Raw genomic sequence first — 15,629 nt, 5'->3', positions numbered from 1 at the left:
CCATTTCCTTTTTCTGAGACATTCACACTGAGTCGATCATCACAATGCACCAATATATCATGCGTAAATGCATTTCTTAAATCTATAAAATAATCATATCTGCTTAGAAGATAAGATTATCAAAAAGCGTTAAGTTGACTTTAAGTATTCGATGCCGAATTGTCCTCAATTGCACACTGCAAACCAAGGAAGAACAGTTTCCCATAGTAAACAATTCATTATTCCATCAAACCAGCTGTGAAACAAATTTTTAGATAGAAAACGCGCCATCATTGCCGATTCACCTGCCAGTACAAGTGAATCATATCGCACTTGAACGATCATTAATACTAATACGCCATGTAGATTATATCGGCAAACGAGGCTCAACGTTACAACATTACATTGATCCATTTAAGTCATCATCCGAGTACAGAACGCTCAAATGTGTCCGGACGCTAATTTAGCGTGCTTTTTTCATTCCCCTAAGACTCTCAGAGCTTGCACGGCCTCATGTTTAACTCGAGGGCCCCCTTGAGCACAACCTCGGACCATCCCTGGAACACCTGTTCCTCCCTCAAAGAAAATTCTCCTCCCGAAAAACCGCGACCGGCATTCAAAATGTCTACATTTCATTTCCTCTTGCGGTCCATGTCTCTAACAGTCCTTTTGCGGAGAGGAGGAGGAAGGGGATTAGGACACCCCATTAGCGGCTCAGATCTTAGAGATCCTGACCGAGCGACCGGTGAGCAGTTCCCTAGTCTCAGACGGCGTGCCGGGGCTCAAGCTCACGGGGTACGAGTCCTCGGACTGTGTCTCTTTGTTGAACGCGTCCATGGCGCGTGACTCGGCCTCGCCTTTCTCGGAGACGATCACGGCCGCCATCACCACCTCCGCGTCCTCCTCCTCGATCTTCTCGAGGATCAGCTCGCCGTCCATGCATAGGGAGGAGAGGGGCGAGTGGGGAGGGTCCGACTTGGAAGTGGGGGTGTGTACCGGAGTGAGCAGGTCTCCCCCGCCGCCGTGGTGGTGGTGGTAGCCCGTCATCACGGAGCCGTTCTCGCCCACGATCTCGGACGAGGGCGTCGTCACCGACGGGTTGCTCGTCTTGCTCGTCAGGTTGGACTTGCGCGCAGGCGCCGTCAGGTTGCCCGTCTCCACGTCGCGGACCAGCCGGTGGCCCGACTTGGAGCGCGTCAGTTGGCTCTTGACGTACTCGCTGAGCCGCTGGTCCTCCTTCCGCGCCATCACACGGTTGATGATGATGAGCGTGACGCCCACGACGATGGAGAAGATGCCGGCGCCGAGCAGCTCGATCCACTGGGGGAAGCCGGTGCCGGCGGGGCCGGGCGGAGGGGGGCCGTCGGAGGAGCTGGGCAGCAGGCCCGAGACGACGAGGAAGAGGCCGAGCACGAGGAAGACGATGCCGATGTGCAGCATGCCCGCGCTGCTCACGCCCGACACCTCGCCCATGCGCCCGTTGCGACGCGCCGTGCCCATGCGGAAGCCCTTGGGGTGCGTCCCGGGGCGGATGCCCTCCATGCTGGCGATGCTGTTGCGGGGGGAGGCGAAGGAGGAGCGCGAGCCCATGCCGCTCTCGCCCGACTGCAGGCTGTAGCGGCGCTCCTTGGCCTTCTTCTGCTCATCGCGGCGCTTCCGCTGCCGCTTGATGGCGAGGGCGGAGTGTAAACCCACGGCGTGCATCCTGTGGAGAACAATGGAGGAAAAAAAGCGGGGGATTAGTGGAGATCGGAGTTGAGAGTAGCACGGCAGAACGAATGGATCTAAGATAAAAGATGGAGTAAAGAAACACACTCTTTCGGAAAATGGGTAGGGAAATGTTTGCAAAGGATCAATTATGCAATTGATCACGCCTATGCAGTTTTTGTACAACAAGGAAAGAGAGCTCTGATTAGCATTAGTGAACGTTTTTTTTATTTTCAATACCCCCGAAAGAAGCGCGTTATGGCCTTTCACATCAGGGATTCAAATCTTTGATCTCGTTCGTAACAGATGATTATGATATAGTGATTCCTCCACATCGGCGTTAAATACCCGTAGTCTGTTCACAGTTATTCCTCCAAGATGAACTTATTCAAAAAATGCACAGCTCTTGAAAAAATATGTGCCTTTTCAGCTGTGATCTATAAATTGGTAACAATTATATTCCAAAGAGAACATAACACCGTTTTCCCAAGCGGTGCTCCACCGCTTTCACTGGTAAAGCATGACGAATAAAAAAATATTCACAGCATGAAGGCATGCAAAAATCTACCCTAAATCAAATAAAAGGGTATACCAAATCAAGTTTAACCTTTCTCAGCATAAATTCATGTAAAAGGCAGAATATTAGAGCACTAAGAATAAAGAAAAGAATAGAAAAATTACCAAAACCTTGGGTAGGTAGAGAAAGGCTAGTACATATCCTATTCATCCCATGTTCTAATTATTATTTCATTTAACTACTAATAACTTCATAATCAACCTATTTAAAATTTGGAATTCTTCTAAGAGTAAGTCTCCATTTGGCTAATTCCATTTTGGCTAAAACCTACTTTGTTCACAAATGAAAGAGAGAATGAACAAAACTTTACTATGCCCTCGGACATTCTTTGGAATTAGATGAATCGAGGAGGACGCCACTTGAATGTTGAATGTACCTAAACGGCAGCTTTCCACTTCTGTGGCGCATTCTCACGAGTCTCAAGCGGATGAGGAAACGACCTTCGGGCGCTTACGAGGGCACAACTCGGAAAGTGGGAATACGACGCGAACAACCATTCTCACTCCCGGTCGAGGGACTTCTCCAGAAATAACGCCGACATGTAACGGCCATTCTGCCTCTGAGTCTCATTCGCCGCACGAAACCCTCTTAGAGAGCGAGGAAAAAGAGGAAAAAGTGACTGGAAGGTAGCCAGCAACCCTATGAAATGAGGTATGGTGACACATATGTGCATTACGATTTTCTCAACTGTTAAGACTGTTCAACCATTTAACTCCGGGAGTTGGAGCGGATAGTCACGAATAAATATAGCTAATATTACACAGGAAAATAATAACGTTGAAAGTGAGTATTCTATTTGCGCATAGATTAATACAGACAACGATAGAAAACATTTTCCGGGATATGGAGAAATTAAATGATTCTTTAGAATCTTTTTTCAATTCAGAATCTTTAAGACTCATTTTTTTGATGAGCCGAATAGACATGCATTGAAGTAATGAGCGGCTATATTTACATCAACTAATAATTTGACTGTAACGTTCGATTAGTAAAAATTATTGTAACAATTGCACTCCTTTAAAGGTTATTCTAAGTAAGGCAGAACAACAACAAAACATAATAAATATAGGTACCCCTGAAAAGTAAGCAATACCGTCAAACATACAGGTAAGTATGGCGGAAAGCCTGTATCCACGGGGTTATTTTCATCCACAGTCTCGGAAAAGGGACGCGAAGTGATATTGACTGCGGTTTTTACTGCTCGTCTCAATGTCGTCCGAAAATAAGTATGTCTACCAGCTGACGTGTTGAATGCATTACTATTCCGAATTTAAAACAGCTACAGAAGTTATAGTGAGAGAATGGAGTCTCAACCTAGTAGTTATATTGCGTCTTTGTTCCAAATTTTTGACAACAATTTATAGCATTTTTGACTACTTTATGACGGTTATTTTCGCACCATTCGATGGGCTAAAGAGAGATATTATACCTGAATCCACCAAAATTTGATGTAAATTGGTAGGTACACACTTAGAAATTCTGCATTTATGTATGATAAGATTGAAAAATGATTGAATTAAGAATATTCGATGATATAATTTAAAAATATACTAGATAGACGTTTTTTTCGCGCCAACTCATTTCCTGTGCATCGCAAGACGAGAATGTACTTATAATAGAAATATTGTATACCTAACGGACGAAGTGACATTAGGTCCATTCCAGCTCAATTAGCATTTAAAATTAGCTCAATTCCATTTAACATTAAGCATCACTTGGGTGACGTCTATTTAATTAAAAACGCGCTATAAAACTGAGTCAAAAAGTAAAGCAGCGGAAATCGCGGTACCTGGTAATAACGCACTACGCTTCAAAACTCGAGGCGGTAAGACAGCCACCAACCTCTGGTGTTGATTAACATGCCTTCCCCACCCTATAACATGAAGCCCTTTCGACAAATTCTAATTTGGTCCGCTACGGGGAACGGGCCACAGAAAAGGAAAGATAGACCAGAAAATGGGGAAAGGTGAAAAAAGGGGAGCGGGCTATGTAGGGCTCTGATATGACATTGAGTTAAACGCCTGGGAAGGAAGTATGAGTGTAAAGGAGATAGAAAAAACGGCTTGTGGCACATTTTCACTCGACGACAGTGATAATTTGCAGCACTTAAATGACCAAGGACATTGAGTCGCGCGAAAAAATGCCAAACGTCAAAAAATGTAATTGAATTTAAGAAAACCTGCTGAGGGTACACCGCTGCTCATGGCATGATTTTTCACGACCAAAGATTATATCCACCTCTCTGAAAACCCATCTTCACCCTCCCTTTCTTAACCAAAATTACTCTATCGCCTAAAGAATGTAATTACTACCCTCTTGCGGACTTTATTTCTTAGATATATTTTTTTGCTTCAAGAAAATACGTAAAATTCGGAGATATTTTCCTAAATGCTGTTAAAATCCGCAAAAAATTATTTGAGAATGGGGGTAAAACGGGAGGGGTGTGTGAAAGGGAGAAGGAGGGTTTCTCAAAGGTCAAAAGAAAATTGCCACTCTTAAACTCCGAGAACTCCTGAACAAGAGAAACTTGAAAACATTGGGGCTATAGATTATTCATTCTTTTTGACCTTACACCACCTTATAGTGACTTACTGAAAACTTTTAAAAATATTTGCATGGTATTATGAGTCATGACAGTTTAAGATCATCCCTAATAACTTCTCGTATTTATTCACTTTAACAAAATTTGATATGAAAAGAATTAGTCAAACTTTCAAGGGTAAACTTTCTTAAATGAGGAAAAAGATCAAAAAGATTATTCCGTATAAAAGAGTAGCAACATAAAAAAGATTTTTAACTAGTTAAAGTCTGCAAAATCCCAGTAGGCAAGAGTACAACGAGTGATTTGTTTAATAAAGTCTTTCAATGATTCGGCAATTGCAGAAACAATAAAATCAGCGGTAAGTACTTTAAATATAAGTACATTGACGATAGGTCAAACATACAGGTAAAAATTATGGAAATCAATTGGCTAAAAGGATACTGAAAAACTTGAGACCTGGAAAAGAATATGATTAGTCAAATATATAAGAAATAAGTTTTAAGTCTCAGATAGTAAATTCAGAATGAAGCGATGGTTTGGATTGAAAAACAAGTAGAGAATTTGATAGAAAACTACTCCTTTGAAAAATATCGCCAAAATGTTGTGTAACATATAATTGATACGAATTAAGCATCTCCTTAGAGTAGTACTGAGAGGACTCCACTCGGCACACATTAATTGTCCATTGGTATATCATGGTGAAATTCTGCACACTCATATACCGTAAAAACCATTAAAACATCATGTTATTGCTAAAAAAAATAGAGAAATAATCGAGAGAGGCTGCAAGGGTTTATCATTTACATACCATAAAAAACCTAATGAGTATTTAGCTTGAAAATATTCTGTTTCATGTTATAATTCTTAATATAACGCTTACATGTCCTCCCACTCTCATATATCTTCTTATAACGCTTTGATTATAACCTCAGCACCTGGGTCTCAAAATTTGTCGATTAGTGCAGTCGTGACGAAATTCGTTGGGTAGTCACTCTAATTCATCGCTCAATGCTTTCGTTTCGCCTGAAAAATATCTCACACATTGAGCGCAAGAACAATACACCCCACCTGCCGACTGTGATGAAAAATGACAGAGAAAGGAAGGAAATGATGACGAGAAATGGGGTGGAGAGGTCGAGGAGAGAAAGGTTTGGATGAGTGGCAGAGAAAGGAAGGACGCAAGAATATGATGGAAGGGGCGGGTTGAGAAGTGTGGGTGGTTGATGAAAAAAGCAGAAAGAAATCGAAAAATGAGAAGGCAAAGTGGGCAGATATGGAAACAACGACTAGTTTAGAAGGGGAATGTAAACTGGAAGAAGGAAAGGTAGGGGCAAGAGATTCTGTCGGAGAAGTAATGGAGCAATCGCCGAAGCGAAAAATAAGAAACGAAATGAAATAGGATTTGAATGGGATCACTTCGCTGAAAATTGCCCCTATTCCAAAACTAGAAGCCAGATGCGAAGGTGAAATGAAGAAATGGCGAGAGTGAGGCCACATTCAAAGGTTGATGGAATGGATAATAATGGAATTCAATTCCTTCTTCATCATTCGAAGGAAAAACGCCATACTTAAGAAAACTTTCTTGGAAATATTCCACAAAATCTACGACGAATGGAAATTTTAACGTTTTCTTAGAAGTTGGGGGCTATATCTATTGAGATATCTTCATTGGCAGATACTGATCAATTTATCCACATTACGTCTATTCCTTCCAAACTTTCGCCTAATATAAACTAAATATCGTTTCACAAGGGATAAATATCGTTGTACTGTGCAATGTACCATGTGCAATCTGCACAAAGTATTACCGATGGTAGCCATTGAATGCTAGGAAAACATGATATATATGACAAAAGTAAATGATACATGCCATAGATTCCATAAAAGGCAATTATTCTATCAATTAAAATGTAACTTAAATAGCTTCTTCACCAGTTTGAGAGTTTATCCTCATCTGTTGGGTAGCCCTCCGTGTGTTTGAGTAATTAATTGAGTCTTAAAAAATAATTAATGGTGAATTATGTACGCAGCTACTCCAAAAAGGTCGTCAGGTACCTAATTGTCTGCCAGCAAAAACTCCAAACATTAATGCTAATGTCTCCGGGATTACACAAATACAACTCAAGAGTTTGCTATACGAAGTTATGTGTTCTATATTATATCTATTACTTTGATGTGGAAATGTGCCTAATAGGATCAATAGGATAAAAAGAATTGATTTCTTATTTGGATATACTGCAGCGGACATTATAAACGCATGCTGATTGTCATCTAGCGATGAAGGATTAAAAAAATAAATATCGCCAGAATTTAACCAAACGAGCACGGTACTTGGCATTAGGATTTTTATTTGTTAAGTAACAATTGACAGTAATATCATTATGCCACGAATTTGCACCGTATCGTCGTTTTTAGTTCTCTTTCTAAGCTTCATTTACTTTCTTTATCATCCATCCTGGTTCATAGGTAACAGGTTTTCTGAGACTAGGTGATCATAAACACAGGTAGCCGTAATATGTTAGTGAATCTTTTCTCCCAACTTAGGTGCATTGAGTTACTTTTAGGAAATATATTCAGTTGAAAATTAGATGATTTCTCCCTGAGAGTCACTCGGTCTTGCATTGTAATAGTAAGTCTTATTATAGATAATTCCTGCAATCCGTAAAATTCTAATGGGCACTTACAAGATATTTCGAAATAAATTTTAAATGATCCTTCGCAACATATGAAAACGGAAAAGGAAACCTATTATCAGCAATTGTGGTCTCATCCAATTTGGAACGGGCGAAGATAAGGGAAAATTAAGCTTGAATATTCAATGGAAAGGACTTGAGCTCAAAGATTCTTAAGCTTTTAACAGGATTGGGAATGTAGAAAATAATTACGATTTTAATACATGCAAGTCAACAAAGCCAAGTATTTAATTCCATTACGGACCAAAAAGAGTAGATAAAAGCACTGGTGTTTCGGAGAATAACATGGCTCCATATCAACTATTCTTAAAAGGAAGCATTTGCAAAATCCTCATTTAACCATTTAATCGCTTGAATTCTTTTCTAAGAAATTAAAATTTAGTTGGGAGCTCTGGGAACTGAAAACATAAGCAGGACTAACTAGAAAACATTAACATATTCAGAAGTTTTTAGAACTCAAATTTTGAAACGAAAATCCTATTTTTGATTCATCAGATAATACCAACAATGCAAAGTAATAATTAAAGGTCATAGTTAAAGGTCAGTTATGACACACATGAATTGAACAAGAACTTGGGCAAGATTCTTCTATTCGTAGATTAAAACGTATTGGCAATTTTCCACAAATGCTTTATTTTTTTACAAGTTCGATTCCAATAAAATCTATATTATCATTTGTTGACGCAAGTACTGAAACCCATCGTGTAAAAAGAATTGGCATTTTCGGGGAAAATCCCAGTAAGTTATAATTTACATGTTTTAGAATTCCACCAGATTAATCCTAAAGCAACTTTCTACTCGTATTATCCTTCGTTTGATTCTCATCTGACAGAGATTCTTGAAGCCCATTTCTATATGTCTACCTCATCTACAAGACAGAGGAAGAAATATTAAACATTGACAAAGTTAAATACTAAAATCTATGTCTCGAAATTTCAATACATATTTCGAATCAACAGAGAATGTAAAATGAAAAATTACGAGAAAGCAATCGTGTTATTAGGGCAACTAAGCTCATTGGAATCTCTCGATAAAATTTCCTTTAATTTAAAAAATTACCTTATTTAAGCACAAAAATATGAGTCGAATTTACCGACACCCTAAATTCACCAATCAGTTGATTCAAAAAAGAATCAACAAAATGGTTTTACAGGAATCGGAAGCCTAAATGCAATATAAAAAATCTAACCCTGTGATTCGAGTTTTCAATCGATGAGGTGGGGCCGATTTTGAATCAACTATTTGAAGAGGGCAGTGAGACATATAATTTTTAAAAAATCAAGATAAATTATTTGAGGTGTTTTAACAAATATGATGATAGATGCAGGTACTACAGAGGATGAATTATAGACCAAGGACGACTGTCTCAAGGATTGGAGAAGTATTAAATAACATAACACACATAACATTAAATAACATATATAATAACATAGTGCAAAACAAAATGGCCTATAGGCTACCACGATCCCCTTAAAATGTTCTAACGAGTGAAAAAATGAAAGATAGGGGCGATTCCACAATTCTAATTTTTAAAGATCAGAAAATCTCTGATTGGCTCTAATTTCCCTTTGATAAATATCTGGGCTTAAAAATATTTAGCATTGTTGACTACCAAAGTTACATTTGCCTGCATCTCACTTGCATTCTTTGACGTCACACAGAGAACCCTCGGCAAAAACTGAAGAAAGAGAAGAGCATCAGGAATGCCGTTGGAAATATGAACGCGAAAGATATGCCAAGAATGGGCCGTGGCGTGCAGAAAGGGGCGTGGCCAATAGACGTTGCCCGTCGGCAACAGGAACGCACTTTTTTTCCCCCTGCCTCCCGAGTGCGGAGGTCAAAGAAGGGTTGAAGCAGTGCTCTGGTCGGGACCTGAGAGCGCGCAGAGAAGCCTAAAAGAAAGTAGAGCGCGCAGAGCAATATCATTCGTGACGGATATATGAACCAAGAGAGTGAGAGAGAGGAAACGGGAGAACAGTTTGAATGAAGGATTGAGAGTTTGCAAATGCAAGGGAATGACTGTGTGGGAAGGGAAAATGCAGAAGTGAAGGATTGATATGAAAATGTCCACCCCTATGTAACAACTTTTCACAATGGTACGGGTGGATATTAAATATATGGGGACATTGTTACTTATTTCCGCGATTTAAACTTACTTCCCAGAACAGAACAAAGACGGAGGAGTAAAATTATCAAGAGAGGTGCAGAGATATTTCCTGCTGCATCATAACAAAGAGTTGGTGGAGACCTAAATCTCACTATTTTGCTAACGGTATTAATTTTATGTGTATTGTCAGGGAGAAAGATAATGGTATGCGTTCATGGATGGCTTGAACCGCAGTTAAAATATAGTTTTATCGGCGCAAAGAACTTAAAGGTATCAGCTTTCTGGCAGTAAAGTATCATGATATGAACTATACATTTCTAAAAAGTTTACTAAATTTTCATGGTAAATCAATATTTTCACATTACCTCCAATTAGCAGGAGATTAAAAATATTTATTTGTATGGGTGAATATTACTTATAAAAGAAAATATTCAATTTTTTAAGAAACATTTATGTGATCAATTACCCAAATTCATAGGTACTCAACTTCTTGTTTTCCCGAAAAAGCTAATGAATACAAAGTAAAGCACAGTCATCATAAATATTGTCTCTCAATGTCGTCAAAACTTGACAGTGAATAACACATTCAGCAATGATAACCCTAATTTTGTGGATGATAAAAAGTGAAACAAAAATGCAAATGTTTTGGATGAACGACATCACTAGAAAAGTAAAAATGAGTTAAATCAAAGCTATACTTAATCATCAAAAGTTAACATTATTTGCACCAGCTAAAAGTATTAGAAATCAAATTAGAAGTAGGAATCAGGGCTTGAAAAAGCTAAGCAAATATATATTAAGGAACAAAAAAATCAGATGAAAATTGTTTACGATCAAATAAATGATATGGGTGAAGTTTCCATGACAATTAAATCCATGAAAATTGAAATTATTGCTAATTCGATAGAATACAAAATTATAAAGGAGGAAGCAAGATTTTATAATCAAATGATTTGATATTCCCTTGTGATGAAATGAAATATGTGGAAAGAAAAAAAATCACTAAAAATTGATTCCGTGAACCGGGAAGTGTTTTTGCTATGCATTGAAAATATTATATTCAATAATTATTTTCTCTTCCTCCTTTGCAGGAAAACAGTCTCATTGCCAGAGATATCCATCTAACTTTTTCACAACAATGTAACATGGCCGAGAATCGTCCGAGAGAGAGACTAGGTAGTGGGGTCAACGGAGAGCAATGTGGCTAGAAAAATAAAAAAACAGACGACGATCACATTAAGGATGCTCCTCCAGGCAAGCATGCTCGGGAGGCGATCGATGCCCCGATGAATCCTGACGCAGCGGGGGCGATCCAATTTATTTAAATGTCGTGTACACTCAATCAGATATAAAATAAAAATGCAGCCTTGTGAACTTGACGCGATCGTAAAAAAGAAGTTGCTCATCAATTGACGCGACGCGAAACTTCACATGCATGGTTCAGGGGGCTTGAGATAGGCGTGGAAAATTGGATTTCTTTTTCCGATCGTGCCGAGTTTTAATCCTTCAGACAATCGTCCTCCATTCCTTGAAATATATGTCGCGAGGCGTCCAAAGCCACATTGATTGTTCGATTTTATTAAAAAAAGAGCGGGGAACTGATTTAAAGAGATGAGACCAAGAGGAAATAGTACCACCCTTTATGGCTGATGCAATATGGTGACTCACATTACATTTCCCATACCTATTATGAAAATACCTGATGCTTATTTTTAATTCTTTTTTCACCATAATGACTAATTATTATATCTTTTCCTAAGCCCTTTAATTATTTACAGGGTATATTTTTTTTTCATCTGGCCAAGTAATTTTTATAACTTGCCGGTATAACATTCAATAAATACGGCCTAGAGGTTTGTGGCTACCATCCTTCATACCGTAACCATACTTTTATTTTGTGCGTAATTTACCAAACGTAAAAAGAACATGATGCATTGTAATGAATAATTTTCGAAAGAATTAATTTCATCTGCCGTTTTTATACAGCTGTAAGCTAACATGCCTACCAAAAGGGCTATTTTGTATTTCATTGCATTGGCCTAAATACTTAGTGCATCTTTGTTATCTAGCGGAACAATAGAAATCGATTTATATCATATCGAAGTATCGATCCAACTATTGGGAAATGCTGTGAAAGAATATTTAACGCGTTGAAACGTTTTCATTTCGCAAAATATTCCCAATGATCAAAGAAATCCTAAGATATACATGAGCGGTTGTCACTACAGAGGTTACATAGCGACCTTTAAGTGCAAAACGCGACTTCTCTCCTGTACATTAACATTTCAAGAGTCCTAAACGGAGAGGCTAACCTACCCTTGAGGTGATGGCCCACATTCATCAATAAAGGCTACAAAATTATTGATCACGAAGGTTCAAAAGAAAGTCTGCCAAGAGAAGTCCGAACAAAAAAAATGTGAACTCTCGATCGATGCATATAAATTCCCTTTGTCGAAAGCGCTGTCTCCCTCCGGGAGTGAGTATTGCTTTCCACGAAGAAACGTCCGCAGAGTACAGCCTAGAAAAACTGCACGATGGGAAAAAGCAGACTTGTTTGAACTTATAATGCAGTAAAATACAATGAATAAAATACATTCAGGAAGTATATTCCATAGAAAAAGTCTGAAAAGGATAGATAGATTCCGAAGAAACTTCGTATGGCGTGTCGGGTAGTCGTGGCCTCAGGAGCACAACGGATGCCCTGTTTCAAATGCCGTAGGAAGAACTGGCGACGTCAAAGACTTGAGGAAAAAACTGATCCATTGAAAAGCACGTCTTCCCACTTCACTCAGACGGAGCTAAACCAGCAGAATACAATACCCCCAATAAAATACGACAAAACTGCTGCAAAATAAAAATTTAGAAATAAAACACTGAAGTAAATTCAATGATTGCTTTGCTAATACAAAAGCTGAATCGATTAATGATTTTTTCTCATGACGACAGCCGGATAACAGTATATACCTCCAATGATTTAGTAGCTTGCACAGCCATCGCCATTCATTAACATTGATGAAAGGACATCCTTTATTCTGGGGTATCGGTATTCTTCAGCAAATTTTAGTCCAGTAAGTTTGATCTGGATATAAAGAAATTTCTTCATTGAGAGGAATCGAGGATTAAAATTCAAGTGTGTAAGGGATTTGTATTAATAAATTAACCTCAGAGAAATTAAAGCTCACCTTTCACGAATTTATATTAGGTCCGCCGGCTTATAAAAGTACGTTAGATACAGAAGAAGGGAACTAAAACTGATAAAAGAAGCCTTCGATTTCTTAAAAGATTAAAAAAGTCCTCAAAATAATCCTTTAAAAGTTTGGGTTCCAGAAGGCAAATTTCTCTACGTTTAGTTTGAACTCGGAGTCTCGTATAACCAGCCAAGCCATATACCACTGTGAAAACTCGTTCGAAGATATTTAAAGAATCGCTTAAGATAGCTTAAGAAGTATGCCATGGAACAGTATGGGGTAATTTATGCCATGAAGGTTACACAGAGTGTTTATTTCTGCACGACAGGTTACATCCATGGAATGAGGAACTCTTCAAAAATGTAAACGAAGGGAAATTGAGCAGGAAGATTAGCCAAATGATAGATTGAATAAGACGAGTGGTAATAAAACAAATTATAAGATGATCATATAGGTATTATGACTTAGATAATTGCGTATTAAAACAATAGATTGGGGAGAATTAACTTTGATGTTTCGAGATTCAATAGAAGTCAGGTAATGAGGTGACACTTACGTGTTTCGCTTAAAATATCCATACCTTACGAAATGCATTCATTTTTCTGCAATTTTCAACCCATCGCATAGAAATGTGAACCTTTTCTGGGATAAAAGTGCCCGTAAAGTTGAACTGAGAAGCATAAGGTCACACTCATTAAAACTCGCCATCTGCTCGTCATATGCGACGGATGATGATGCCCGCAACATCGCACCGGCCATACATCCGCGCCCCGAGGTCGTACACGCGGACCGAAGAAAGGCGCGCTCAAATTATTCACCGCACGCGGCCCGCGGGGACCGAAGTCCCGGCAAGCATCCGGCATTTTCTCTCCCGGAGGATTCAACTGTTGACGGACCCGACTGCGGCTCGCCGGGGGAAAATAAAGGGCACACGTCGCAGTAAACGAGTCTCTCGGAGGCCCGTCCGCGAGCCATGTTGGGGAAGAGAGGAGAAAATTCGTGCACACTACTGAGGAGGATGTTTTTTCCATCCCTTCCCGTGCCCACCAAACAACCTCTGTGGAGCGCACATAGATGAGGAAGATTTCGTGCTTCGGACGACGCCGCCGGGCAACAGCGGGGCGTCGCGGAAATAGACGGCGACGAAAAGATTGGTGTGAATGAGTGACAGGTGGATGCGTGGAGGAGGCAGATTCGTTCTCGGAATCGCGGAAGAGTGCGAGCGAGGATGTGATTAACCCTTTCTAACCCAGAACTACTTCTTCAAGAAATTAAATTTCAAGATTTCTCAAGACTTTAAAAATGTGAGCATTTTCTACTCAATTATAATGATTGTGGCAGCAACATATTTCGCCATTAAACTTTGCAGCACAAAAGAACTCGCTGATAAATCTTTCCTGAATAGAGCTGAAAATGTACACATTTTTGGTGTCTTAGGAGCAACTTCAGATTATGATGGGTTAAGAGAGATACAGCATGTGGAAGGATACAGCATGTGGAAGGAAGAAGTAGTTTGCACTCAACCAAAGGGCACTACTAACAGAAGATTACGATTATTCAAATGAGAGCGCAGCTTTCATAATACGCCTCACGTATTTGGCAAGATCACCATCATTGATCACCGCGTATAAAATAATGACACAATTAAATAACACATTAACACACAATCAAAAACGTCTAAAATATCATGGCCTGGTTAGAAAAACAAAAAATGAAGAAATCAAGTTTACGGGATAGGTGAGAGCATAAGTGTTTAGATAAAAAATATCCAGTCAGCCGCGCAATACAAAGTAGTAGACGCAACGCAGGAAGATGCAGTACACAATGGAAGGAAAGCGTGGGAGAATTATTTTTACCATTTTTCTCACCGAATGATCAGCTTTTCGGGTTCATCCAAAATTCATCATCCAAGCGACGGCATGGGATTCCCTTCAGGCATGGAAGAGTCGTAGAACTTCAAGTTTGCGATCGACAGACAGGAACGTTGAATAAAAGAGGAGTGAAAAAAAGATGGAATCGCGGGGTCGGTGAGTTTGGTGCAAAGGACGGGTGAAGTGACGGTCACGCAGGACAAGATGACCTTAAAAATGAGTAGAACTGGGGGTCCCTCGGCTGTTTCCATTGTAGATGGAGAATTACTCAGGAAAATAAGTTTGGAAAGGTGTGAGGACGAAAGCAAGGAAAACGGCTACGAAAAAACACGGAGCAAGCAGAAAAGGGGAAAAGTGGTAAATAAATATAGGAAAATTTGAATACAAAACAATAAAAAATGTAAATATACGTTGTGAGACATTAAAAAAAAACATTCTAAAAATCAAAATGAAAAAGAGACGCCGAATAAATTTCTTTAATAACGAAAAAAGAGAAGGAAAGAGCTATAAATATTAAAAGATAAAAAAAAAAAAAAACGAAAATAAATCTTTAAAAAAATCAGCAGTAAAAGAAATAAAATTGACCTGAAATAGAAAGAGAACCACGTCCGCAATACGCAAGTCCAGGGGGAATTAGCATTTTTTCGTGTACCCGCCATCCGTCATCTTTTTTTTTCTTAAAAGCGGTCCCGCCTTATTTTGAACCTGCATTAACCGTGACGTATCTCGTTAATATTTCAACGTTTTCATATTGCTCCGGCGGCCACGTAGTCATTCTTTTTTCCCACGTCTCGAAATTCAAATTTCAATGGAGGCCTTTTGACAGAGAGACGGCGCCCGTATGCTTTACACGACCTTACAGAATTCCTCCTGGATCAAAGTTCGAAAGACACCCGAGACCCTTGCGGTCAAAGAAGAGCAAAACAATCTCCTAGCACTGCATGAGATTACTTACATACTGAAAA

The 15,629-nt window shown here is 39.3% G+C and overlaps 1 protein-coding gene across 2 annotated transcripts in view; it reads right to left on the bottom strand.

Annotated features, from left to right (window-relative positions):
* LOC124162794 overlaps positions 1-15,629 on the bottom strand; it is a 409,880-nt gene that overhangs the window by 23,139 nt on the left and 371,112 nt on the right. The window contains exon 2 of one of the 2 annotated variants that reach the window (XM_046539443.1): positions 976-1,684. The exons of the other annotated variant lie outside the window; for it this stretch is intronic. Within the exon in view, the coding sequence (XP_046395399.1) occupies positions 976-1,683 (708 nt within the window). The 5' untranslated portion in view covers position 1,684. The remainder of the gene's footprint in view (positions 1-975; positions 1,685-15,629) is intronic. 2 annotated transcript variants of the gene reach the window in all.

This window comes from Ischnura elegans, chromosome 1, assembly GCF_921293095.1.
Source record: "Ischnura elegans chromosome 1, ioIscEleg1.1, whole genome shotgun sequence".
Classification (NCBI taxonomy): domain Eukaryota; kingdom Metazoa; phylum Arthropoda; class Insecta; order Odonata; family Coenagrionidae; genus Ischnura; species Ischnura elegans.
Note: the sequence above shows the minus strand (reverse complement) of the source record. Positions and strands in the feature narration are given on the sequence as shown.